Source organism: Rhinolophus hipposideros (genome assembly GCF_964194185.1).
Source record: "Rhinolophus hipposideros genome assembly, chromosome: 3".
NCBI lineage: Eukaryota > Metazoa > Chordata > Mammalia > Chiroptera > Rhinolophidae > Rhinolophus > Rhinolophus hipposideros.
Window position 1 is genome coordinate 106,506,223 of NC_138049.1, and position 26,398 is coordinate 106,532,620.

Sequence of the window (26,398 nt, forward strand, 5' to 3'; positions counted from 1 at the left end):
CCTCTCTCTCTCTCTCTCTCTCTCTCTCTCTCTCTCTCTCTCTCTCTCTCTCTCGCTCTCCTTCTCTGTCTCTCACTCTGTCTCTCTCTCCTCTGATTGGGCCGTTTCTTTCGCCTCTGATTTGCCGAGATCGGAAAAGACGGCAAAGAACTCAGAAAAGACGGCAAACACTAGGGTCGTAGGGTTCAAAATGGCTCCGGCCTCCTTCGGTGACGTAGAGAGCAGAACTTGGGTCCGCCCCTCGCTCTTAGTGAAGAAGGAAGCAGAACTGGGAATAGCCCGACGTTTCCATGATGCGGACATCGATCTGCGGCGCCGGTGTTAACCCACCTCCCTCGGCTGGACGACTCAGCCCGCCCCTCTTTAGGTGATTTACGGAGCAGAAATGAACTAAAGGCCCACGCCCTCTTTAAAGTGACAAAGTAGAACAGAGCTGACCTCGACTCGGTTTTCAACCTTTACAAGAGAAAAAGCCTAGCTCCACCCCTTTGTGAGTGGATGCTGAAGGCGCAAGGCCCGCCCCTTTGGAAAGCGACCCGCGGCGGGATGGGGTTAGGCCCACCCCTTCCTTCTTGGAAGGTGCCCGCAGAACTGGGGTCTTCCTCCTGGGCGGGACCCCTGGGACTTAGGCAAAGCTGCTTCAGCGCTTGGGCCTTTCCTACGGGTCTGGGCCTTTGTTCTACACTCAGTGACCCTCACTGTGGCCCTGGAGCAGAACTAGGTAACAGTCCTCCCACTACCACCACTGTGCTTACAGTTGCTTCCTCAGGGCGTGTAAACTACAGCGGGGCAAAGGTGTCTGTGGGGCGGGGCGGGGCAGGCGCGGCTGCGGGCAGTTCTGTGGCAGCCAGATAAAAGGTCCCACGTGATTCAAGTGAGGCAAGGTGAGAAGTTGCCTAGAGGAGGGCAGGGAAAGTGAGGGTTCAGAAGTTCTGTAGAGGTTTCGGGGAAAGTCGTGGAGGAGAGGTGGAGACCAAGGAAGGAGGAGTGACGGCATGATCCTGGAAGGATAATGCGAGTGTGGGGAACGAGTTCTAGAGAGGGAGCTAGAGAGGTGGCTGCAGAATTCAGAAGGCATGTGTATCCCAGAAGAATCAGCGTTCTTCGTCACTTCTTTTTCTTACAAGAAAGCAACCTGAACGCCCAATTTCTATTGTAAGAATAGAGGCAGCCAGATTCTATGCTGGGGAGAGGGTTGTCTCAGCTTAGGTGAGTAAGGAGACTGATAGGAAGGGGCTGGAAAAGAAAAAGTGCTGAGGTTAAAGAGCATGGAAAACGGGCAGGGAGTATCCTTTCTGTACAAGGCGGGGGCAGGTGTGCAGGAGGGAGCCGGGCTGCTCGACACAGTGCGCGGGACAAAGGGCAGAGAGCAGACTAGAGGGCTGGAGGGCGCGAGGACGGGGATGGAGCCAGGAGGGACGACGAGGGTGGGGAGGTCGGTGCTCGGCATGTAGCAGGCGCCTGGTAGGTATCTGGGAGTGAAGGGAGGGCAGGAGAAGGGCGCTTGGAGAAGAGTTGGCGGGAATGAGCGAGCAGCAGGTGTGGGACTTAAGGACAAAGAAAGAAACGAAGGAACAGTGACAGGACAGCTGACAGAGACTGAGAAGGAACGGGCCAAGGGAGGCATCCAGCACGAAGGGACGCGCGAGGCATGTGTGCTGAGAGGGAATTTCATGGAGGAAGAAAAGATGCCGCTGGAGCCCGCGGACAGCGACGGAGGGAGAGCCCAGCAGCGCGCTCGGAGCGGAGCTAGCGACACCAGACTGGTAGATGCGGGGAGGAGACGCCTGGCTTCCCGGGAAGCGATTGGCAAAACTGGCCGCCCATCACCGCCCCCTACTTCCTGACCAGCCCCGGAAGCCGGCGGGCGTGGGGAGGGGTGGGGGGATAGCGGCAGCGGCAGCCCCAGCCCTCAGAGATACGGCAGGAAGGGCGGGAGGGAGCCGGGGGGACAACCCCCCACCATTCCTGCCGCCATGGGCCCAGCCTCCCCCTCTCACCTCCCCTCCACCGGCCGGGGCTAGGACACCCCCAAATCCTGTCGCCCCCTTGGCACCGACACCCCGACTGAGGCAGAGACACAGCCACCCGCCACCACCGCTGCGGCAGACTGGCTGGGGAGGGGGCCAGCCCCCCAGGCTCCCCACCCCACTGAGGTGGGGGCTGCAAAGGGATGGGAGAGGAGAGGGTGGGGGAGAGATGGGGGCTGGGAGGGCGGCGGGGAAGGGGCTGCTGAGAAAAGGATGGGAGCTGCTGGGGGGAGCGTGGCTGGGGGAGGCGAGGGGGCCTGACGGAGAAAGGATGGAAGAAACGAGAGGAAGGAGCGACGGAGACCCTGTGCATTTGGGATGGGGGTGTGGAGAGGCAGTCCTGGCAGGGAGTTCCTGAACCTCCCCCAATTCCTCTTCTGGCCCTTTGGCGCCACATGACTCTAGGGCAGTTGTGCCGAGGAGAAAGCCTTTTATTGCCCGGCTCCCGGAGCAGAATTTGCTTCCTAGGAATGCCCTCAGACAGGTCCGTTCCCATCTGGGCCCAGGGCCTCTTGTTCCCGGGCTCTGCCACACTGCTAGACCCTCACTGACACATGAACGCCTTGTGGGAGGCCATGTTTTCTACACGGAGCCTGTGTACCTCTGACATACCGAATGGCTTGTGTGCTGCTAGGTTAGCCTATGCTGTCCAGAGGCTGTGGAGAAATGGTGCATTGTTTTCCATCAGAGTTGCCCATTCTCATTCTTGTTATCTTCTGTCCATGTCTCCTGTCTAGTCTTGACATGTCCAAGTGTGTGTTTTCATATACATATTGCATCTATTATTGGTTTCACGTGCCTTGCACCTGGTGTATTTATGCATGTTGAGCATGTAAAGATTACTTTGTTTGGGCTCACGTGTTATGGCCATGGTCCCGCCATATGCAGTAGTCTTCCTGGGTGCTATTCTGTGGCCTGCCTGACTAGCACACTCTCGTTTTGTGATCAGATTAGCCTCTCTGCTGCCTGTGTTTTCGCAGTCAAGGTTCGCACCGCAGGTATGTGTGCCCCTACGCGTAGTACACCGTGCCATGCCCAAAGCATGTGTGCTTATGGGTACGCTTACTGTTTATTTCTTAATGTTATTGGTGGTGTATTTTGGGAACCGTGTGCTCATTAACCCATTTGGCGCTCCATCGTGTTTATAAATCCGTGGCTATTTCTGCTCCAAAGAGGGTCACTGCATTAGAGAAGGTCACGGGCCTCCCCAAAGAACAGTCCCGTGTGCCTTACTTTGCTGATCTCCCTGGCCTGTGTCTCTTCTGCACATTCTCTCTCTGGTGGCTGGGTCCAGTGCCTGCCACAGGGTCAGCCTTGCAGTGACTTTATCTGTGCCCAACTCTGCACTATTGGTGTGTATTTGATGACAGCAGTATCTTTTCCCTGGGGCACGTTAGTCCCCATTCTGTATGTTTCTCTCGTGTGTACAGTGGTATGTGCCATCTTGGTGTCATTCTGCCTTCACTGTGGCTGTGTGTTGAATGTGTATATTCAGTGTAGGTCACTGTTGGGCAGGGTGTGTTCACTGCTTTCTTCGTGACTTTACTTTTCATGGTTAAGAGTCCTCAAGACGGTAGCTGTCTTATTCATGTTCAGAACCGTCACCTCTCATTTATTCTGGCTGTGTGGGTATATATATGCCTCATGATCTATTCAGCAAATGTTTACGAGCACCCTCCATGCCTCCTTCTGTCCTAGGCATTGGGGATAAGACAGAGTCCCCGTCTTCAAGCTACTTACAAACTAGAGAAGGAAACAGAAATGCCAGTCAGCAGTTATACACAGTGTGCTGTCAAGATCAATGGTTCTCATCCTCACCTGGAGGGCTTGTTAAAATACAGATTGATGGGCCCAATGCCCAGAATTTCTGATTCAGGAGATTTGGGGTGAGCTCCAAGAAGTCGCATTTCCATACTTTGAGAACCAGTGATCAAGATAAGAGTGTAATGAAAACTCAGGCCTGGAGAGGTTCAGGAAGACCTCCAAAGAGTGACACTGAGCTGAGTGAGGCAAGTGAAGAGATGGAAGGGCTTTCCAGCCAAAAGGAAGAGCCTGTTGACTGGCACGGAAGCATGAAAGATCGTGGTGTGTCTGAGGAACTGAAGTAAATCAGTTTGGATAAAAAGGCATTTGTGGGCACGTGGCCAAAGACATAAGCAGAAGTCAACTTGTCAAGAAGGGCCTTTAGACAAGACAGGGAAATGCCCAGATTTGTGTTACAGAAAAATCTCTGTGTTGCCATGTGGAAGCTGGATTGGAGCGGAAGCGTTAGGAGCCCATTCCAGATTGTCCAGGGGAGAAACGCTGTTCTGAACTTGCAGGGGCAGTAGCATGGAGAGCGCAGAAGCCCATTTTAGAGCTGGCAGGGTTTCGTGTTTCCTCTATTGCCTATTACCTTAACTCTTGGCAGTGGGCTTACCTTTGAGCACAGCCTGGCCTGTCATTGGAAGGAAGTGCCTTTGGCCTTGATAGGAGTGACTCGTATTTGCCTGAACACCACTTTTGTGAATTGTGACCCTGCCCCTAGGCACGGGGCAGGCGAGTGGAGGAAGGAGGAAGAGTCCAGGTGGCAGTTCTGGGTGCTGTGCCTCTTCCTCCTGAGCTCTTTCCTCTCCCTGGGCAGGCGGTGTGATGTCCTTTTTACTCTACCCCATTTTCTCTTGGTGAGGCCTTATCCTCTGTACCTGCTGACCAAACTGCCTCCGGTGTTGCTGAAGGGAGGGAAGGGGTGGTGGGATTTGTTTGCCCGTCTGTGGAGGCAGGATTGATGGATGTCATTATTCCTGGTATGTCCATGGGTTTACCTGGGAATGGGGGAGGCTGCCCGGGTAGACAGGGATTTTTCTAGGTATGCATTTCCAATCCTTCATCTGTTCCCGGGTGTTATTGTACATTTGTATATGTGTGTGAACGGGTCTGTCTTTGTATGGCCGGGTGACTGCTTTTATTCTTGCCAGTCGGCCCTTGAGAATGTCTGTGGCCGTTTCGTCCCTTCCGCTGTGCCTGCAGGTGACATACAGGCGGCAGTGGGACTCAGTGGTTAGGGGCACAGCTGCTTAGGTGTAAGCTGGGGAACACCTCTTAGGAGCCGTATCACCTCAGAGAAGTTATTTAACCTCTCTGTTTCCTGTAAAATGTAAATTTTGTGGTTTAATAGAGTATATAGTATATAGACGAGCCCTAACACAAATAGAATGCAAGCCACCTGTGTCATTTTTAATTTTCTAGTAGCTACATTGAAAAGGGTAAAAAGTAACGGGGTGAAATTAATTTTAATAATATGCTCTATTGAGCCCAGTATGTACAAAAGGTTATAATTTCACAATGTAATCAATATAAAAGATTATTAACGGAATATTTTACATTCTGCTTTTCATTGAAAGTCTTTGAGATCTGATGCGTGTGTTATCCTTCCAGCGCATCTCGATTCGAACCAGGCCCCCTTCCAGGTGCTCAGGAGCCCTATGTGGCTGGTGGCTGTTGCATGGGCCAGCGCAGATGTAGGCCGCTGGAAGATCCTTCCCAGCTACTAGCGTTAGCTCTCATGTGTGTTGTCCTTTTATCGTCCTGTGTCTGAGTTGTGGATGTACATGTCTCCTGTCTCGGCTGTCTGAACATATGTGGAGCCTTCAGAGAGAGGGAGGGCTGGGAGACAAGCGCCGAGCTCCCATTCCTTGTACCCCATCCTAGAGAGGCTTCCTGGGTGGGTTTTGATGCGAGCCCTGGGCCAATCCTATGTCTCCTGCCTTCTGCATCTTGCCCACCTCACCCCCCTCCAGGAATCAGGCCCATGTCCCTTGCCCTGCCCCTGCAGGTGACCAGAATGGAGCTGTGGCCAGGGTCATGGACGGTACTGCTGCTGCTCTTCCTGCTGCTACTCTTCCTGCTGCCCACCCTGTGGTTCTGCAGCCCCAGTGCCAAGTACTTCTTCAAGATGGCCTTCTACAACGGCTGGATCCTCTTCCTGGCTGTGCTCGCCATCCCCGTGTGTGCCGTGCGAGGACGCAATGTCGAGAACATGAAGTGAGGGCCGGGGCGTCGGGTGATGAGGGGACCTAGGGGTCAGAAGCGATGGGGAGAGCGTCGTGTGTGTAGGAGAGACGGGAGAGGACTGCAAAGATGGTCAAAAGGAGTTTGGGGGCGGGAAGGGACCTGAGGCATGCAGGGGGATGTGGGTGGGTCCCACTGGAACCCCTTGCCGTGACCCCGTAGGATCTTGCGTCTGATGCTGCTTCACATCAAATACCTGTATGGGATCCGAGTGGAGGTGCGAGGGGCTCACCACTTCCCTCCTTCACAGCCCTATGTCGTCGTCTCCAACCACCAGAGCTCCCTCGACCTGCTTGGTGAGACCCCGCATGGGACACACCTCCCCCATCCATGCCCTTCCTCCTGGAACCTTCCCCAGAATCTCCTCCCCTGGGGGTCCTCAAGTCCCCGTCACCTGGGACATTGCTGTATTTCCCTGGGGTTCAGCTCCCTCAGAAGCAGGGTTTGTAGACCGTTAGTCACCCTTCCCTCCACTGCGGGCTTCCCGCCCCTGCCCCCTGGTCTCTCTTCCTTTATGCTCAGGCCCTAGTGTGAGGGATGCCCTGGGTAAGGTGGGCCGCCTCTGGTGACCCTGCCTCACCCCACCCCCACCTGTACCCCAGGGATGATGGAGGTACTGCCAGGCCGCTGTGTGCCTATTGCCAAGCGTGAACTACTGTGGGCCGGCTCTGCCGGGCTGGCCTGCTGGCTGGCTGGAGTCATCTTCATTGACCGAAAGCGCACTGGGGATGCCATCAGTGTCATGTCTGAGGTCGCCCAGACCCTGCTCACCCAGGACGTGAGTCAGCCTGGGGATGTGTGTGGGGCGGGGGGGGCTTATGGAGTAGAACAGTTGTAAATAAACTGATGTGCAGGGCCAAGGGGCCTCAAAAGTCCCATGGTAGCATCACAACCATTTTGTGACACAGCCCTGTGTGTGGCTTCTGGACCCTCTTTCTTCCCCAGGTGCGGGTTTGGGTTTTTCCTGAGGGTACAAGAAACCACAACGGCTCCATGCTGCCCTTCAAACGTGGCGCCTTTCATCTTGCCGTGCAGGCCCAGGTAATTACTACCTCCCCTTCTGCTGCTGAGCCCCCAGCCCCCGACTGTCCCTTTCTCTCGTCGTGGGGTCCTCTAAAGGGAGCTGTGAGCTGATGGCTTTCCCCACCCCCCAGGTTCCCATTGTTCCCATAGTCATGTCCTCCTATCAGGACTTCTACTGCAAGAAGGAACGCCGCTTCACTTCAGGTGAGGGCTCGCAGCACATCTGGGGTGGCGGTGGCAAAGGGCCATGGGAGAGGCTAGAGGGATGTCCCCAGAGGCAGTGTCCACCGGATCGTCTAGTGTGGCCCCACAGCAACCGGTAAGTATTTATTAAGCACCCACCATGCCCTGCTAGATAGGTAACAGTTGGTCCCTGTCAGAGACCAGGAGAGAGAAGGCCTGTGTGCGTGAAGCTGTAACACTCAGCAGGAAACACTCAGCCTAGACAACGGAGGCTGGGAAGGTGCTGTGCCTGGACTAGGGTTTGAGCGCTTTGGGCAGGAGGCCCTCAAAGAGCAGGTGGCATCTGGCAGGCACAGGGGCACCTGTCGAGGGTCGGGGAAGAGAACTGGAAGGTCGAGGAGGGGAGTAGCAGGAGAGCTCACAAACTGGGCCCACCCTGGGGCAGAGGCTTGGGGAGACCGGCCCTGACGGTGCTCACCCCCTCCCAGGGCGATGTCAGGTCCGGGTGCTGCCCCCAGTGCCCACAGAAGGGCTGACACCAGACGACGTCCCAGCTCTGGCCGACAGAGTCCGGCACTCCATGCTCACCATTTTCCGGGAAATCTCCAGTGATGGCAAGGGCGGTGGTGACTACCTGGAGAAGCCCGGAGGAGCACGCGAGGCCAGGCTCTGAGCACCCCTCCCACCTCCCCCGCCTTCCTCCACACACCTACATACAAGCCCAGCGGGTCCTGACGCAGGGCCAAGCCCTCTTCCTCGTTTCCCCTCTCCCCACTCGGCCTCCTCTTTGGAATCCTCAGCTTCTGAAGTGGATGTCCCTGCCCCTCCCCAGCTCCCCACATGGACTCTCTTGCCTCCATGCAGTCCCCACTCTGACCCTTACCCACCTCCTGTGCCATCGTGTCTGTGGGACAGTTGCCTCCCCCTCATCTCCAGTGGCTCAGCCTACACAAGGGTGGAGCACTCCATCCTGTCCCCAGTGGACCTTCTTCCTTTGTGGTCTTCTCTCCCCCTTCACCCCACATTGGCCAGTGGACTCATCCATTCTGTGGAACAATTCCCCACCCCCGCCCCCAGGTCCATGGATTCAGTGGACTCATCCGTTTGTGGGGTGGAGGACTCATGCTGTGGCTGGAAGCCGATGCCTGGAACACTCCTCCCAGGCTCCTCCTGGGAACACTTCTCAGCACCTTCACGCTCCCTCCCATGGAGCCTCCTGTCAGTGGAGGCTGGACTCTTCTCACTCAGAGGTCTCATCCCTGCCCATGCCCAGGACTGAGCACACTCCTGGATGCCAGTTTGGTCTTCACATTTCCGCTTCCCTGTCCCTGTGGTGCAGTTCCGTGGCCCTGACCCTACCCATCCCTCTGCAGCCTTGTCGTACCAGTCTAACCGGACACAGGGGGAAGAGGCAGACATTAGGCGCTGCACTCATTGCTCCCTGGGGACTTGGGGGAAGGAACTGAACCCTGGCTGGAGAAGATGGGAGGGCTTTTTAATTTATTTCTCTTTCTTTTGAGGCTTCCTCCCTCTGAGCCAGTTTTCATTTCCTCCCTGTGGCATTACCACTCTCTGCCTCCCATCCCAGACTTGTGCCCACAACAGGGAGGTGGGCTGGGAGCAGAAGGAGAGGGTGGGACTCAGTTTTGCGTGGCTGGTTTTTATTAATTATCTGGATAACAGCAAGGCCCCGAGAATAAAGATTGAGAGAGAGATCTGCAAACTTTCTGGCTGCGTTTGTTAAGGAGCTGAAGGGGCAGTTCGCATCCCCAGGCAAGCTGCCCCAGCTCGAAGACTGGAACAGGCCAAGGCACGCTGCCTTCCCCTTCAGTTCTCTGAAGTTTCCATGCTCATGGCACCTTAGTGGCAGATAACCTTAACTGCAGCTCCCCAGCTGGTGAATCCCAAAACATTAGTGGGTCCAGTTTCTGTATAAATTAGGGGGCAGGGGCTCTGCACAGGTTCCTCATCGTCGTCCATTGAGGCCTGGGCCCAGGCTATTGTCCTCACAGGAGCCTGGTTAATGACAAGGAGACAGGCAGACATGTTGGCTGTGGACTGCCTCCAGCCTGGAGTGGGTGTGAGGCTGACACCCAACAATAAGTGAAACCACCAGGCTGGGGACAGTACCAGAAGGAGTGGTGAAATGCAGATATCTGGGGACAGTGAGTGTTGGGGAAGGGTTTTAGGAAAAGAAAAACTGAATTGGGAAGAGCTGGGGGCCGCTGGTGGGGGATGGGGTCCCAGCAGAGGGGCATGAAGACTCACAGGCGCCTAGCCTCTCCTCCAGCAGCAGCACCTGGTCGCTGAGAGACTCTATCCTGTCGCCCCGGTCCCACAGCTCTGCCACCTGTTCGGGCTGCAGCTCTTCGGGTGGCATGGGCAGCACAGCTCGGACCCAGGCCCCGGCCTGCCCAACCCACTACAAACGGAGAGGCACGTCAGGGTGTTGCAGATGGGGTGAGCCCTGCCCAGCAGGGTTGGCCCCAGGCGCCCCTGCTCACCTGCTCCAGTCGCTCCAGGCGCCCGTGCAGCTCACGAATCTCTCGCCTCAAGGCGCGCTCACCCTGTTCCGCTTCCCGAACTGGGGCAAAGGAGAGCATGACTACCGCGCGGGCCCTGCCGCCAGCCTGGCCCTCCCCGCGGCCCACACTCCCGCCGCTCACCCGCCACGCTAAGGATGCTGGCACTAGTCGGGGGTTCCGGGGACCCCTCTGTGCAGGTTCGCCCGTCCAGGCCCAGCACCAGGCCGTGGGGACAGCCACAGGTGAAGCTGCCTGCCGTGTTGAAGCAACGGTGCGAACAGAGGGTGACGCCAGTCCTACATTCATCCACGTCTAGTTATAGGAAAAAGGAGAGAGCTGAGGGAGTGGGGCGGGGGGCGGGCGCCCGGGTGAGCAAGGAGGGCCTGGTGCCACCGCTGGGGAGGGCGAGCCAACTCACCCACGTGGCAGTGCTTCCCACCCCAGCCGGGGGCGCACTTGCACTGGTCCGGGCGAACGCAGACGCCTCCGTTCAGGCAGGGTTTGGTGCAGATGGCTGCGGGCGCAGGAAGGGCTGTTCGGGAACTGGGCCGCCGCTGGCTCCCCAGACCCTTGGGCGCGCCAACCAAGGGACCTGGGACGAGCCAGCCTCACCTTCATCACAGGTGAGTGCCCCTGGATGCCTCTTCTTCCAGCCCTGGCAGCACACGGCGTGGGTCTGCCGCACCTCCTTCCTAACCTCCCGCCATGCCACGCGGTAAGTGGTCCTGGAACACAGCACAGCACAGGGCTCTGGACCCTGGCGTATGGGTCCTGGTCTGGGTTCTTGGGGTTCCTCTTGAAAGACCCCAAATCCAGGCTCCTCAACCCTCACCTGTAGGTGCTGCAGATGCGCCTTCCAGCACACAGGGTCAGGTAGGGCTTATACACCGGTTGGCTGTAGGACTCGTTGTAGCGGAGCGGGACCACCAGAGTCTGTTTGGAGCAGACCCCCTGACTGCACCCATGTGGGAGAAGGTGGGAGACATTGAGTAGGCCAGGCCCTGGGGAGCCTGGAGTCCCAGGTGCCTCTAGGTATACTGAGGCCCCGCCCTCGCTCCAGGTGACAGCTTCAACCCCATTCTAAACTTTGTTTTGCCACCTGTGAAGCCCCACCCCAGCAAGTTTCCAGAAGACCTCCCCCTGGCCCCACCCCTTCTGTTGTCACCTCTCTTTGAGGACTCCACCCTTGGAACCTTCGCCTGGCATCAGGAGGAGGAGGAATGAGAGTCCGCCTAAGAGAGTGCACAGCTCAGCCCTGGGCCCCATGATTCTGACTCGACTGCTGGCTGCAGACAAGAAGGGGTTAATGAAGGCCCTTGCCCTCTATTAACTTCTCCAGCTCACCAGGCACAAGCACAATCCGTTGGTGCCCTCTAAGGGTGACAGGACATTCATTCGTACAAACATGCATTAGTCACCAGGATTGTCAACCCCTGTGTGTACATTTAACTAACGCCGCCCCTCTCTTTAGCATCTCATGGTCCATGCAGCACCATACAAGCTCACACCCGGACACACTCCCTCCACCTCCCCTCTACACACAGCCCCCTCACGACCCTCCTATCTGTAACATGCCCTTTTCTATCTTAACCTTCCTACCTTCAAAACCTCAAGTATTCACCACTATACCCCTCCCTCCTTGCTTGAACCCACACAACTAGAAAGTCCACACCTTAAAACACATTCTTACCATGCTCACACCATCACATACACCCCTCACTCAGATTACACCCCCCAACTCGCACTCACTCTAAGACTCTGAGTGACCCCCCCTCTTTCCCCATTGACATTCCCTCCCCACCTGCCTTCTTCTTTCTCCCAGAGACTTCAGGCCAACCAGTGTCAGCAGCAGCAGCTCAGACTGGTGGGCAGGCTGGGCGCTGCAAGGGAGAGGAGGGGCTGGGCCAGACAGAGTCCTCCCATTCTGCCCCCTCCCACACGCCTCCTCCGTAGCTCCAGTTTGGTCAGCTCAGGGGGCTCCAAGTCCCACTACCTTCACCCCGACTCTGGCAACAGGCCCCCTAGAAGTATCTTCCCAACCTTCTGAGGCCCCTTATTTCTGGAAACCCCCCCAGATCAGCGGAGACTCCTAGCTCTATACCACCACCAGTAGTACCCTTGGCTCTTGCCTCCCTCCTTCAACCCATCACAGACTGGGGGAGAAAGGGGGGGCAGGGAGAGACAGAGCTGGCAGAGAACAAAGCAGGGTCAGGTCATGGGAGAAGAGGCAAGATCAGCTGGGGAAAGAAAGAAAGGCAAGTCGTCATAGAGGGGCAGGGGGCAGCCAGGGCACCAAGGGGAAAACTGACCCCATTTCTTGATGACATTTGTTAGGGCCTAGCGAGGCAGAGTTGAGTCAGCCACCGCCCCCCATGCCAGAGCAGACAGGGCCCTATTGTCTCTACCGAAATTCCTTCTATCAAGGAAGAGGAGGCTCATTGTCCAGCCCCTCACCCAGCTCTGGCCCACAGAAGTTGAAAAGGGGCTCAATAAATGCCCACCCTGACCCTTAGCCCCCTCATCTAGCCTGGGGGTGGCAGGCGCATTCCATCCATGAGGCTGGGGCACAAACCACTGCAGCCCTGGGCTCAGTCCCCCAATCTTATGCTGGGACAGGAAGAGAATTGTCCTCAGCAGGAAAGAACCCACAGAGAATCAGGAACCCACACAGAATGGGCATTGAGAGAGCGGAAACACCAAGGGGGTCCACCTCAGACCAGGCATCCGGGCACCCAGGCCTTGGAGTCTCCATCCCCACCCTCTTTGGGGAGCCAGGTCCCCCTCACCTGGAAATGAGCCAAGCCACACTGAGGAAATGGAACTTTATTTCCATAAATATAAGGGTAACACCCATTCAAGGGTAGCTAAAAGAGGGGCTGGGGCCTCAAAGAAACTAGGCTCCCAGGGAGTACCCCAACACTGAACATAGGGACTGGGGGATCCCCAAACCTGAGATGGGCCTTGCAGGCCACAGATATTCCCCAACACTGACACTTCAAGAATGGAACTGTCCCCATAGGGGAGCCTCAGAACCCCACTCTTATGGGTCATCCTTCCTGGGGGTTGGGAGGGCTGACAACGAAGAGTTCAGAGGAAACGGGAACATGGAGAGAACAGAAGCTAAAAATGTCCTGAGCGGCCTGGAAGGAGACCCCTGTGGTGGGCAGGGGCTGGGTTCTCCTCCTGTACAGCCAGAGATGGAGGAACAGCCACAAGTTAAAAACCTGGTTTCTCACTTCCCAACCTCAGCCTTGGGAGGATAGGAGAGCATGGAGCAACCCGCAAATGAAGACATGAGGTGGGGGAGACCAGGCTTTGTCATTCATGGAGCAGAGGAGGAAGGTCCTGGGAGCCCTGGTTGGTGGGGGCAGTGTGGGAGCAATGGTGTGGTCACAGGCACAAAAGAGCCTGGCATCTGCTTTTCAAGGCCACCACTTGGCCTCTGGGCCAGGGAGTTCCTGGGGGATCCCTGGGGACGTCCTCAGGAGAGCCAAGGTTCAATGCAGGTCTCATAAAGGGTGCGGTTGGAGTGCCAGGCTGTGTGGGCAATCCCAGCCATTGGACACCTCACTATGGCCCCTCGGGCCAATAGAGTCTTCAACCCAAAAGAATCCCGCAGATAAACCTTCGAGGTGGGTGAAGGGGCATGGAAGAAAGACACAGGGAGAGACAAAGTGAGTTCCTGCTGGTGTCCCAGGCCCCCTCCCCACAGAGTGAACCTTTCAGCTCATGGCTCAGTGGCAGGGAGGTCAACAGACTGAGGTGGGACAGGGCATGAAGACAGGAAGAAGTGCCAGGGACTCACCAGTTGCTCCTCCATCTCCAAGACCGTTTCATTTGCATCATAGAAACCAAAGAAGCTACAAAGAGAAAGGAGGGTGGTGATCAGGAGAGCTGGAAAAACTCAAGGTGGGCTAGGGTCCTTCAGGAATTCACGGGCCTGTTCGGGAGACAGGCAGCAGGGGGGACACTCAAAATATTTAACCGGACATCATGTACCTCATGAGGTGATGCACTGAGGACACCGCATCACTTCTGCCGAATTCCCATCAAAATGCACAACCTGAAGCTAATCATGGGGAAACACCTGGCCCATTGGCTTCAAACCTGTCGATGTCATGGACGAAGACTGAGGAAGTATTCCAGATTAAGAGCCTAAAGAAGTATGACAACTAAATGCAACACATGACGCTGGGCTGGATCTTGCATTGCATTTGTTTTTTTCTACAAAGACAATTGGAAAAATGTGAAGGTCTGTAGAGTACCATATCAATGTTAATTTCCTGGTTTTGATAATCCTATGGTGGATATGTAACAAAATGTCCTGCGTATAGGAGATCTATACTGTCATACTGAACTGTTAGGGATAAAGAGATACTATGTCTATAACCTACTTTCAAATGGTACGCACACACACTATACAGAGGGTGTCAAGAAAATGTATACCCGTTTTAAGAAAGGAAAAAAACTGTATTAAAACTGTAATACTCCATATATAGTCACGTTTGACTTCTGCAGTTACAAGAGGTGCTCAAAGTGGTGACCATCAGCGTCCGGACACTTCTGATGATGGTGAACTACTGCTTGAGCATACATAACATCTCTCAAAATGTGTGTACATTTTTGGGGGCACCCTCTGTGTGTGTGTGTGTGTGTGTGTGTGTGTGTGTGTGTGTGTTTAGAGAGAGAGGACGCTAACGTAAACATGGTAAAACGTTAACATTTGGGAAATCTAGGTGAAGAGTATACAAGATCACATTGTACTCCTTTGGTAACTTCTTAAGTATGACATTACTTCAAAATAGAAAGGTCTTCAAATTTGGTTAATCCATATTTGACTGGCATGAGCCCTGAGTGCCCGCTGGCCATGAATCACTAAACAGATGCTAACAGTGTTAAGTCCGATGGGCAACAGGAGCAAAGATGAGAAGCCACTGCACTAGTTTTAGAGCAGCAACGAAGCCTTCCCAGGGATGACCTTGACCTAGGGAAGGCCGTCCCAGGCAAATGGAGCAGTAGGAGCAAAAGCAGAGGTGAGGCACAGCTGTGCACAGGGGGAGCTGAGCTGGAGCCTGGAGGCCGTATTGAAGAGCTGGGTTTCGTAAGGTGTAAGAGAGCAGTAGGGACACACAGACCTGGATTTGAACTCCAGCACTGCCATACACTCCCCACTGTGTGCTGCTGAGCATGTTACTTATCCTCTTTGCCCTATATAATAAATACTTCCTTTGTAAAGAGGAAGTAAAACACTGTGGTTAAGTCAGGTAGCCTGACTTCACCACTTACCAACTCTATGAATGTAGGCAAATTATTTAATCTCTTTGTACCCGAGTTTCCTAATATGTCATGAGGATAATCGTAGTCACCCACAGGGTTGTGGGAATTAAATGAGCTTTATTTGAAAAGTACTTAGAACAGTGTCTTGGGACATAAAAGGTGCTATAAGTGTGAGCTATAACTATCTCAATAGGGTTGTTGTAGATCTGAAATAAAATATAAATAAATCCCATCTCTTAGTATAAGGGATGTTGCTCCTTTACTCAAAACCCTCTGATGCCTTCCCATTTCACTTAGAATAAAAAGCCAAGTGTCGTGCTCGCCAGGGGCTGGGGGGAAGCAGGGCTGAGGAGCTAGTGTTAATGGGTATGGAGTTTCAGTTCAGGAAGAAAACAAAAAGTTCTGGAGATGGATGGTGGTGATGGTCACACAATAATATGAATGTAGTTAATACCACTGGACTGTGCATTTAAAATGGTAAGTTTTATGTTGTGTATATTTTAGACTAAAAGAAAAAAAAATCAAGGACTGCACTTACTTTGCCCTACAAAGGCTCCACGTCATTGGCTCCCTGCTACCTCTCTCAGCTTCTCCCACCGTCTCCCCGGCTCCCTGCACTCTAGCCACACTGGCCTTCTTCTTCCTCACACCTGCCCCACGGCCTGTGCAGGTGCTGCTTTTTCTCCCTGGGTCATTCTTCCCCCAGATCGTTGCACAATTTCTTCCCTCATTTCCTACAGTCTCTGGTCAAATGGCAACTCTTCCAGGGGAACTTCTCTGGCTACTTCTAAAATAGGCTCCAGTCATCCTCTAACCCCTTCCCTGCCTTCTTGTATTACCACCCGACGTGTATATTTACATGTATTATCTGTCGCCCCCCATAAGCTACATAATGTCAGGGACTTGTCTTTCATTTCCAGCTGCATCCCCAGGGCCCAGAACAGTGCCATTGCACAGTGCTCAGTAAGTATCTGAGTCACTAAAGGAGACCAGGTGACATTTCAGGTCACTCGTCATGATCTGTAATACGCACGTAATGCCATGGAGCCATGGGTCTTCCTGAGGAATTGGATGGAAGGGGTAAGTGTGGAGACTATCACAGCAGCCCAGAAAAGTACAAGAGGTGATAGGAAATGTGATAAAATGGCCTGGAACTATCTCCACCTGTTGTACCAGTGTCAGTTTCCTGGTTTTGCTATTGTGCTATAGTTACATAGGAAGTGACCACTGAGGAAACTGGGTGAAGGATACACAGGACCTCTCTAAACCATCTTTGCAATTTCCTTTGAATCCGCAATTCAAAGTTTTTTCCAAACGGGGATGACAGGGATGGAAGGGAGTAGAGTCAGCAGAACTTAGTGACTGGCTAGATACAAGGGGTTGGGAGATGACTCCCAGGTTTCAGTTTTGGGTGACAGGATAAGTGGAGGATGGGGAACGTTAACTGAAGAGTGGGACAGTTGTAGGCAAGAGATGAAGATTGGTAGAGGTTAGGGGCTATCCTTGGCCAATCTTCAGGCCACACATTCCCTTATTACCTGGACTGCCAGGGGGTAATAACACCATCATCAGGGCCCCCAATCAGCACGAGGCGGCCCACACGAAGAAAGTTCTTCCGCCATGCTGCAGGTTGGGAAGAAGAGAGCCTGAGTCAGTCACAGGGTTCAGGCCAAATTTGAGAGGGGAACATAGGGGATCAGAAAAGCAGAAATGGGACCCACGCAGGAGCCTGGGTTCTCACCAGTGGCATTGGGATGATCTCTTTCCCCATTGATCAGGGCCAGGAAGCTGCTGGCATTGAGGTACAAGTCATCATGGTGGGGGTCTGGGTACAAACAGCATTGAGAAAGATAGTCAGAGAAGTAGGGGGAGGAGGCAAGACTGGAGAAGGCAGACAAGTCAGGAGGCTACAGTAATACACAAGGTGAATAGGAACATAATGTAGCGACAGTAATAATTGTAAACATGCTAGTGAACACCTTTATCTAGCACCTACGATGAGCCAGGTACTGTTCAAAGTACATTACATTCATTAATTTATTTAATTTTCACAACCACCCTATAAGGTAAGTGCTATATTATTATTGTACAGATGAAGAAAACTGAGTCACAGGAAGGTTAGCTAACACCCAAAGTCACCCAGCAGGGTCAGGCTTTAAACCCAAGTAATCTGGACCCAGCATCCATGGTCTGAAAAACTACACTAGGCATTTGCGTGCTATATGACCCGTGGGCCAAATCCAGCCACTGCCAGTTTCTGTAAGTTTTATTGGAACTCAGACACATTCATTTACACCTGGTGTACGGCTGCTTTCACACTACTGTGCCAGAACTGAGTATTGTGACGGAGACTATATGGCCTAAATATATTTACTATCTGGCCCTTTAAAGAAAAAGTTTGCCAACCCCTGCAACCAGACTGTATTTTCTGAGACAATAAGTGATACTCATAAAGCATTCTGAACAGTGCCTCTTCACACAGTGAGTGCTCAATAAATGTGTTCGCATCATTACCATTGCTGTTGGTTATGGTGAGGGCGCAGCAGCAGGCTCCACGGTCCAGTTTACGCCCCCTACTCACCATGCCAGTAGTTGCATATGGAGAATTCCTGGCCCCAGGGGCTATAGCAGACCCGGTAGAGGTTAGACCTCATGGAGGTAGGGAAGAGCCACTTCAAGTAGTCTGTGTCTGGCAAGAGAACAGCAGTGCCAAGTGACCCCCCAACCTTTGTGTCCCCCAAACTCAGGGCCCCTATGAAGCCCACAGTAGCCACTCACCTCCATACTGCCCCATCTGTGGGGAGGAGAGAGATATGAAAGAATCCACATTGTGCTCGTCCATCACAGACAGTAGTGCCCTGCACACCAGGCCCCCTGTAGGCAGAACACCACAATGTACAAAAAGAAGAAAGGCCCAAAGAACGCAGGTCCACCCTGTGGCAAAACGTCCCACATCATGTTAAGCGACAGCCAGAATTAGATTCTGGGTCTTCTAACTCTAACTGTAGGGTGTATTTTACTGCCCCACTATCCCTTAGGTCCAAGAACCACGGGTAATGGGGAAAGAAGGGGCATTAGTGCAGGGAGCCTCCCTCCCGTTGAGGACACACACAGAGGTGAGACCCAGGTGCTGAGGAAAGTCAGAAAAGGAGGGCTCAAGCACCAGGGCCCTTGTTGGAGCAATGCGGTTCAGAAAAGGACACAGAAAGTGTCCCTCAGATAAGGATCCCGCTGCAGATAGTGCTGAGTTTAGTGAGGGGCACCTACCCTGCGAGTAGCAGACGAGATGCACCCCTTGAGGGGCCTTTGCCATGATAGGGGCCACAGCGTCTCGGAACCCTTGCACCTGTTCCCACAGTGGCCGCAAGCTCTCTCTCCCATCGAAGAGATCAAGCACTGTCACCACAGTCCCAGGGTGTGTCTGTGGGAGAGGGGCAATGCTGCAACGGGGGATGGACTATGAAGCCCCTCCACAGCACCCCCTGGCCAGCGCCCACATGCCCATTGTGCCCTGTTAGAACCAAGGCTCTCGTCCCCCACCCAACTCTCCCCACGCGAGCACCAGCTCCCAGAGGAGCGGGTTTCAGTTCCGCATTCTCCCTCCCCTGCCGCTGTAGAGGCCTCTAACGCCCCACAACTAAGTGTTCCCTGCCAGACCTCGTTGATGTATTCCAGCAGGTGGCGGAAGCTGTGCGAGCTGTCAAAGAGCCCGTGCACCACGATGACCGGTTTGTAGGAAGCGCGATGGTGCGCGGGGGCTGCAGGCAGCAGCAGCAGCGGCAGGAAGGGCAACAGGAGCAGGATCCCCGCCGGGGGGAGCCGTGGCCCCCGGAGCCCCACCATGCTCTCGCCTGAGAAGGGGCGATGAGGGCCTGTGAGAGAGATGACAAATGTCCCTTCCCCTCGGAACAGACAACGGGCAATCCAGTCTCCCCCGCCCGTGCGGGGTCCTTGTCACGAACTAGCCAACTTTTAACTTACTCCAGTCATCTCCCCACAAACACACCCCCTACCAAGAAGACGCACCAACGTGCACCCGAAGCCCCGCCCCCAACTCAGCCAGGACTGGGTTCCTAGGCCCAGGATCTTCTAAAGCACGACCTTAGCCATGTACGACCTGGGGTTTTGCTAGAAAGTACCCGGAGCCGCAGCTCAGGTCCCCGGGAGAGTGCAAACTCCCACCTGGCCTGGCTCCGAGAGCCTCGCTCCGCCCGTTGTTTAGGGCTCCCTTGTCTGGAACCCAAGGGGGAGGGGAAGGGGGTGAGGACAGCTTGCGCAGGGGAATGACGGATAGGAGAGGGGCGGCTGCTCGCAGTAGCGCTCAGCCGTCACGTCCGGGGCTTTCCCTGGCAACCGTGCCAGCGTCCCCTGCAACGCAGGCCGGGGACCGGAGGGGCAGTGGAACTTTCCATTGCGCCCTAGGAGCGGGGGAGGAAATAGCAGGAGCGATCCATTTAGACCGGTGAGCAGAGGAAGAAGCCGCAAAAAAGTCCTGGAAATAGGGAGAAAGCCTCTCTAGGCCCTGCTGCTCCAGCGACGCAGGAGTCCGATTTCCCCTCCTGGATTTGCCCCATTCTGGGGTCCGGCTCCGCAGAGGAATTCGACGTTCTTTCTCCCCAGCGGGGCGCTGAGGGGGATGGGGAGAGGCAGAACTCTGCACTTGGTCGGTGCGTCCACCTGCTGAGAACTGGAGCCTGTCCTGGAGCACCCTACCCCACCCCTGCCCGCCCGCCCGCCCGCCCCAGGTCAGCTTCTTACAACTCTTCATTCTGAAGTGCGTGTAGTGCCCTTGTCTCCACAGACGCGGAGAGTCCTCGAGGCCTTTCGAGCTAAAAGAGCAGTCTGGCCCAGTTTCTCCTGCGCTACTCTACTCAGCTCCCCATAAATGATCCACCCCCAAGGGGCGGAGGGCCCCTGAGGCAGCACTGACTCATGCTACCTAGTGTGGTTTCGACTGTCTTTTCAACCAGAGTGACCCCCACAACCTAGCCCTTAGCAGGGAGCTCCTGTGGGAAGCTCCCTACCCAGACCCTCTGCTCGGTACAGACTTCCAAGTTTAGGCATCCTCGCCTCTCCATCTGTGACCCCTACCCAATACCCATGAGTCATAGAGTGAAGAAATAAAATGGACTCATTATAGCCACGCTGCTAAATTACTAAAATCAAGTAAATTTAGGTATGAAGAAACGATTCTATTCTTGTGTTTTGTTTTTGTTTTTTCGTACCGGCGACATTGGTGTTATGAGCACTGCAATCTAACCAACTGAGCCAACTGGCCACCCTCTATTCTAGTTTTAACTTAAACTTTTGAATGTTCTCGTCCTTCATCAATCTCTGTATATACATCAGACCTCTAGATAACCCTGATTACCCCCTGAGGGCTAAGGAAAGAATATTCAGATACCCAGACCACCTGACATGTGTTATCCAGATCACTGGTCATCTTGAGGACCAATCCAGAGGCTAAGAATGCAAAACTGATTCTTCTCAAGAATGTACTTTTTACTATAAGAGCCCTCAGCTTTTCTTCTTCAGAACACTCTGGATGTTGCCTAAATATGTTACCAGTTCGTAAACCCTAAGACCCTTGAATAAATCTTTGTCCTTTTTTTCTAGCAAAGCCTCCAGACTCTTTTTGAGTTTATTGGACACCCAGGTGCCCCAGTTAGGTCTTTTTCTTAGTATTTAAAGATATTTCCCTTGAGAAAATGATTTCCTGGCTTGTCTGAACCCTTCCCTTTGTTCATAGGGTCTTTGCCAGTCTAAAATCTCTCCCAGTAAAACTAATTTGAGCCCCTGAGTTGTGTAGAATGAGGATGAGGTGGGGGGTGGAGGGTTAGGGGCCCACACAAACATCATGGAACCCAGAATGACTGGCCTGGGCCTTTACCTAAATCTCTGCAGTCTGGGATTGGCCTAGGTCAGGGTCTCTGTACAACTCTGTAGTCTCTGCTTAGACACAGAGGAGAAAGACACAGCCTGGGGAGAGGGACTGCCTCGGGGTGTGAATTGGGAAGTACTAGTCCAAAGGTGGCGGGTAATAATAATTCCCCAGGTGTGTTTTTGCAAAAAGCCCAACTCCTGTAAGCCTGGGTGGACTTCTGATCTTCACCTCCTCTCCCCATCTATGCACTCCCAAGATACAATAAGCAAATAAAAAGACTGGAAATACCGATGTGCCCCCAGGTCGGCTCAGGAGGTGGCGCTCTGTCTTGGCGGGGGTGGTGGATGGGTGGGATTTGAGGAATGGGTGTAAACACAGACAGGCCCAGGAACTCTAAGAAACCCTAAGAAGCCCAAAAAGCAAAGGGGGAAAGGGAATCAAGCATGCATTCCCAAACCGAGCTGCCAAAAATGAGCAGTTGATTCACCCCCCCCATTTCCCAAAGCGCTTTAGCTCCTTCACCCTGGAGGAAGTATCTGTGCTTTCCTTAAGCTTCCTCTCCGTCTTTCCGTCTCCTGCCCCCACCCAGGGCCGGCGTACTCTGAATTATTACAGACCCAAGCCTTCCATTTTACCTCCCCATTCACCCCAGGCCAGGGTGGCAGGTCGAGGCCATAACTCTGGGAACATTGCAGGCCATCGCAGGTCTCAACTCTGCACACAGTTCTCTCTCGTACACAGTTAGCTCTCCTAAAATGGGGAAACTAGGGCCAAGGATTTGGGAGATTTGGGGACCTTGCAGGGACTCTGAGGAAAACTGAGGAAGGGAGACCTCACTGGCGTGAACCAGACCTGCAAGGAACTGGGGTATTGAATCCACTGAGCACCTGCTCAGTTCTTCCCACAATCTAATCACTACAGCCAGTTTGGGAGGGGAAGACTCTAGAGAGTTCTCTCTCCCTCCTTCCTTTCCTTAGTCGCACCTCCCTTGCCTGGTCTTTCTTGCCTCCCTGTTTCCATGACAACTCCAAGGGAGCCCAAACTGGGGGCTTGAATGCTGGGGTGAGAGGAGGAGAGACGAGTGGGGGGACGTCTGAAGGGCTCCCCCCTCGCCTCTGTCCCTTTAAGCTGTCCCCCCTCCCTGCTCGCCCTCCACCCCCCCCACCCCCCCCACCCGCCCCGCTGCTGTCTTCTCTCCATCTCCTGCGCTGCCGCTGGCTGCGCAATCCGTGCACTCAGACTCCGGCGCCTGCCAGAGACCCCAACTCCAGCTTCAGGACCCTGTCCCAACAAGACCGCAGGCATGTCATCGGAAAAGTCAGGTAAAAAAACCACAACAAAACCTCCCACCCTCTCTCTCTACAGTCTCCTGACTCTACCCCCACCCTGGGCTCCAACCCCCTCCCTTACCCCTCCATAGCAGGTCGTTCCCTTCTATCCAGCTCTCAACCACCCCCCAAATCCCCCTCCTCTTACTATATCCCTCCCTTCTCTTCCTTTCCTCCTTCCAGTTTCAGCCTCTGCCCCCTGCCAACAACATGGGCAGCGGGTGGGGGGGGGTGGGAGGTGGGTTGGTGGGGTGGGAGGTTGAGGCAGTGAGGGCAGTCCAAGAGTGGCTTAGCAGGTACTACAGGGATAGCATCACTGGAAGTGACAGATGGACAGATGACACTGGCTGGCATGGAGATGTCCTGTGGGGAAATATGAAGACACAATCAGATGCGGGTTGTCAGGGGAGTAAAATCCAGCAGACTCTTCTTTTATCAGCCCTAAAAGTACTGAGATTCCCAGGGAGTCTAGGGTAACCCCTCCCCCACTGAAGGCATTGCAGAGTGGAACATGTCACCCTACATGTGTTTATACAACTGTTGAAATGAGCACATGCTAAAACAGAGTTGCATGTCTACCCATGTGCACATGCAAGACTAGCTTGGATGGGCAAATCCAAAGGCAACCAGCCTTACTGCCAAGGAGGACAGGAGATCAGGTCTGCTGGTGAGAGCAGTGTGCCCCTTGCTGAAGAAGGGAGAGGAGGAGAGGAGAGTTGTGACCTCAAAACTAGATTGAAAGACAGAAATGGGGGAGCACAGATGGCCTAGATACAACCCCTCTGCTGCCCCAAGAATGAGAGATAGCTTCTCACCCATCTCCTCTCTTGTCTCTCCCGTTACCTTTCTCCACCCCTGACCCTCTATTTCTCCCATACCCCTCCATATCTCATCTGTGTTTTATGTCTCCCGGTACCCTCTCCTCTGCTCACCTCCCCCAGGCCTCCCGGACTCAGTCCCTCACACTTCTCCACCACCCTACAATGCCCCCCAGCCGCCAGCCGAACCCCCTGTCCCGCCCCCACAGGCAGCCCCCTCGTCACACCATCACCACCACCACCACTACCACCAGTCTGGCACGGCTACTCTCCCGCGCTTAGGGGCTGGCGGCCTTGCTTCCGCCGGGGCCACAGCTCAGCGCGGTCCCTCGTCCTCTGCCACTCTGCCGCGGCCCCCACACCACGCCCCGCCGGGCCCAGCCTCCGGGGCGCCCCCACCCGGCTGTGCTACCTTGCCCCGCATGCCACCCGACCCTTACCTGCAGGAGACTCGCTTCGAGGGCCCACTGCCCCCGCCGCCGCCCACTGCAGCCGCCCCACCCCCGCCGGCGCCCTCTCACACTACCCAGGCCCCAGGCTTCGTGGTGCCTACGCACACCGGAGCGGTAGGCACGCTGCCTCTGGGGGGCTACGTGGCCCCTGGCTACCCATTACAGCTGCAGCCTTGTACTGCCTACGTGCCGGTCTACCCGGTGGGCACGGTGAGTACCGGAGGACACGGGCCTCGGAGGAAGGGGAAGGTCCAGTGGAGCAGGTCCTGGAATTGGGGACACACTGGGGCCTGGTGGGATAGAAAAACAGAGCCAGGGGACCGGGCTGTATTGGGGTTAAGGACCGGGGGTGGGGTTAAGGTCTAGAGAGAGGAGGGATTAGGCAAAGGCCTGAAAATAGGGAAGGGGTGTATGGCAGTCACTTGGGGTCAGAGATCATGGCCTAGGAGGGAGAACAGCGTAGATGAAGGAGAAGAAACCTGGGACTGAGTGAGTAGAGGAGCGAGGACAGGTAGTTAAGAAACAAGGTCTGAGTTGAGGCCAGGACAGCGCTGGTGAGGCCGTACCTTAGGAGAGGGCGCGTGGAGACACCGGAGAATGAGGTTAATGACAGCAGTGAGGGAAGGAGACGGACATAGCTGGAATTTATGGGTGTTCTGGAAGGGGAGTTCATGATCAGGTTTTTTGAGAAGCAACAAGCAAGAACTGTCTGTGCTTTAGAAACCGCTCTCCGCTCAGAACATTGTGGGGCTCAGAGAGGGTCAGAGTAACGTCCTCTTCCCTCCTCCCCCGACCTTCCTTCCACAGCCCTATGCAGGCGGGACCCCGGGGGGAACGGGAGTAACCTCCACGCTCCCCCCGCCGCCCCAGGGTCCAGGGCTAGCCCTGCTGGAACCGAGGCGCCCGCCGCACGACTACATGCCGATCGCGGTGCTGACCACCATCTGCTGCTTCTGGCCCACGGGCATCATCGCCATCTTCAAGGCAGTGCAGGTGGGGGTGGGAGGGTCGGGGATGAGGCTCGCTCGGGTTTTCTTATTCCCTGGGAGCGCTGGCCGTTCTGGGCAGCATCTTAGAGGGAGGCTGAGACGTGCAGGTCTCTGATCCACTTTTCCCCACCCCTCCCCTGCAGGTGCGCACGGCCTTGGCCCGCGGAGACATAGTGTCAGCGGAGATTGCTTCACGCGAGGCCCGGAACTTTTCCTTCATCTCCTTGGCGGTGGGCATCGCAGCCATGGTGCTCTGTACCATCCTCACAGTAGTTATCATCATTGCCGCGCAGCACCACGAGAACTACTGGGATCCGTAAGGACGCCCCCGGCCGGGCCCCACCCTGCGCCCCTCGACCTCCCAAGCGCGTTCTGCAGTCACGCCGCAGATCCAGGGGTCGCCCTGCACACCCGCCCCTGGAGTTACCGGACTTCGATTCATCCGAAACTCGGTTTCCACGGAAACTCTCGCCTTGCGGGCACGCTCCGAATCCAGTTCCTCAGGAACCCAGCCAAACCCCACACCCCCAAGGGCGCCACTTCCCCGGATCCCAGCCAAATGCCGGGCCCCCAGTCGCTCCAGACCCCCACCCCCTCTAAATGCAGCGCCCCCAGCGGAGATCCCAGGGTTTCTAGGCTTGGCAGCCTAGAGACTGGGCCCCCAAACCCCGCCTCCTCTATAGGCTCCGTCCCCGCTCTGACAAAACCCCGCCTCCAGGTCGGCAGGCTCCGCCTTCTTTTCCTCCTCGCGGGGTGATTCAGTCCGATGATTGGGTTTGTGGTGCCAGGCCTCGCTCCCAGACCAACCGACTCTTCCGCTTCTCCCAGCACGAGGACCGAGCCCCTGGGTAGCCACGCCCCCAAGCTCAATCCGGTTTTTGCTTGTACAGTTGCGCATCTCCTACACCTGGTCTCCGCTAATTTTCTTGATAATCCCAGAACCTCTATTTTTCGTTTTTTGGAGTGAGATTTGGGAGGTTCCCAGTTTAGGACCCTTTACCCTGGGATGAAGATTATGTCCCGGTTCTCTGTAAATAGTCCTTTCCACTTCTCCCAATCCCTGGACAGCCAGGCAGAAGGGAACCCAGGGTCCTGACCTCCCAATGTCGGGAGGAAGCCGCCCGCTCTCCGCTCTCCTGGACAGTCCCTGCTTTGTTCTGATCTGTGTGTGTGCGTGTGTGTATGTGTGTGTGTGTGAATTTCTGAAAGACTATATTAAAGAGTCTAAATGGATTCATTATCCACAATTTGGAACACTGCAGCCTTGCAGAGACCCTACTCTTTTGGTTCTCCCTTTCGACTCCCCTCATTTCCCTTTCGGTGTGATGGTGGGGGCAGAAAACTGACAGACACAAAAGTGGGAGGAGAAAGATTTCCAGGACACCAGAGAGACAGACACAAATATGAGGGAGGACTGACTCCCTGGGATCCAACCTGGGAAGACCTTGGCGTCCATTCTCAGTGGGGGTTTCTTTCCTCAGCACACCTTTTCCACTCCCTACCACACTGGGCTTAGGGCTTTGAAGAAGAAAGATGTACAAGGAGACCCAGAGATCTATGTCTAGAACTCCAGGAAGTCAGGAGGAAAGAAGAGGGCAGAGCATTCTGAAGAAGTTTGTCAGAAACAGGGTGGCAGGGAAAAGATGCTAACTACCCACAGCTGTTCCTGCCTGCAGGCTGGAGGGTGGCAGACAACTTGAATTAGAGCCCTAAGTGGTGTGTTGTACCAGTATAGGGAAGACAAAGGGAGCAGAGAGCTGTAGGAGCCTGTCTCATTCTATTCCAGCTGCTATAACAAAAATTAGGTGGCTTACAAAGATTAGGTGGCTTACAAATAGA

At 54.8% G+C, this 26,398-nt stretch overlaps 4 protein-coding genes across 15 annotated transcripts; 2 read left to right on the plus strand and 2 right to left on the minus strand.

The window, feature by feature from the left end:
- Positions 1-236: 236 nt before the first annotated feature.
- Positions 237-9,001, plus strand: AGPAT1 (1-acylglycerol-3-phosphate O-acyltransferase 1). 7 transcript variants are annotated; one of them, XM_081044736.1, is made up of 7 exons: positions 237-367; positions 5,845-6,053; positions 6,243-6,376; positions 6,683-6,858; positions 7,026-7,121; positions 7,235-7,307; positions 7,775-9,001. In XM_081044736.1, the coding sequence occupies exons 2-7, from the start codon at positions 5,854-5,856 to the stop codon at positions 7,957-7,959; spliced, it is 864 nt and encodes a 287-aa protein (XP_080900862.1). In that variant the 5' UTR covers positions 237-367; positions 5,845-5,853; the 3' UTR covers positions 7,960-9,001. The 7 variants fall into 7 exon arrangements, with proteins under 7 accessions (XP_080900862.1, XP_080900865.1, XP_080900863.1 ...); XM_081044739.1 differs by having other exon boundaries at positions 6,331-6,376; XM_081044737.1 differs by lacking the exon at positions 237-367 and adding an exon at positions 538-721.
- EGFL8 (EGF like domain multiple 8) lies at positions 8,929-13,071 on the minus strand. Of its 2 annotated transcripts, none has more exons than XM_081044748.1 (9): positions 11,613-13,071; positions 10,977-11,097; positions 10,644-10,766; positions 10,424-10,536; positions 10,230-10,325; positions 9,953-10,123; positions 9,791-9,870; positions 9,555-9,708; positions 8,929-9,302 (listed from the first exon to the last, which is right to left on the minus strand). In XM_081044748.1, exons 2-9 carry the CDS (start codon positions 11,075-11,077, stop codon positions 9,253-9,255), a joined length of 888 nt encoding a protein of 295 aa, XP_080900874.1. In that variant the 5' UTR covers positions 11,078-11,097; positions 11,613-13,071; the 3' UTR covers positions 8,929-9,252. The 2 variants fall into 2 exon arrangements, with proteins under 2 accessions (XP_080900874.1, XP_080900875.1); XM_081044749.1 differs by having other exon boundaries at positions 10,977-11,093; positions 11,613-12,648.
- PPT2 (palmitoyl-protein thioesterase 2) lies at positions 11,911-19,980 on the minus strand. 5 transcript variants are annotated; one of them, XM_081044744.1, is made up of 9 exons: positions 19,847-19,927; positions 18,746-18,960; positions 18,356-18,509; positions 17,867-17,962; positions 17,670-17,777; positions 16,830-16,913; positions 16,627-16,711; positions 13,617-13,671; positions 11,911-12,048 (listed from the first exon to the last, which is right to left on the minus strand). In XM_081044744.1, exons 1-9 carry the CDS (start codon positions 19,854-19,856, stop codon positions 12,025-12,027), a joined length of 831 nt encoding a protein of 276 aa, XP_080900870.1. In that variant the 5' UTR covers positions 19,857-19,927; the 3' UTR covers positions 11,911-12,024. The 5 variants fall into 5 exon arrangements, with proteins under 5 accessions (XP_080900870.1, XP_080900871.1, XP_080900867.1 ...); XM_081044745.1 differs by lacking the exon at positions 19,847-19,927 and adding an exon at positions 19,271-19,393; XM_081044741.1 differs by lacking the exon at positions 11,911-12,048 and adding an exon at positions 12,621-13,436 and having other exon boundaries at positions 19,847-19,980.
- A 2,162-nt stretch (positions 19,981-22,142) lies between these two features.
- PRRT1 (proline rich transmembrane protein 1) lies at positions 22,143-25,792 on the plus strand. Its single transcript, XM_081044747.1, has 4 exons — positions 22,143-22,294; positions 23,242-23,780; positions 24,378-24,563; positions 24,703-25,792. Exons 1-4 carry the CDS (start codon positions 22,276-22,278, stop codon positions 24,877-24,879), a joined length of 921 nt encoding a protein of 306 aa, XP_080900873.1. The 5' UTR covers positions 22,143-22,275; the 3' UTR covers positions 24,880-25,792.
- Positions 25,793-26,398: the final 606 nt, after the last annotated feature.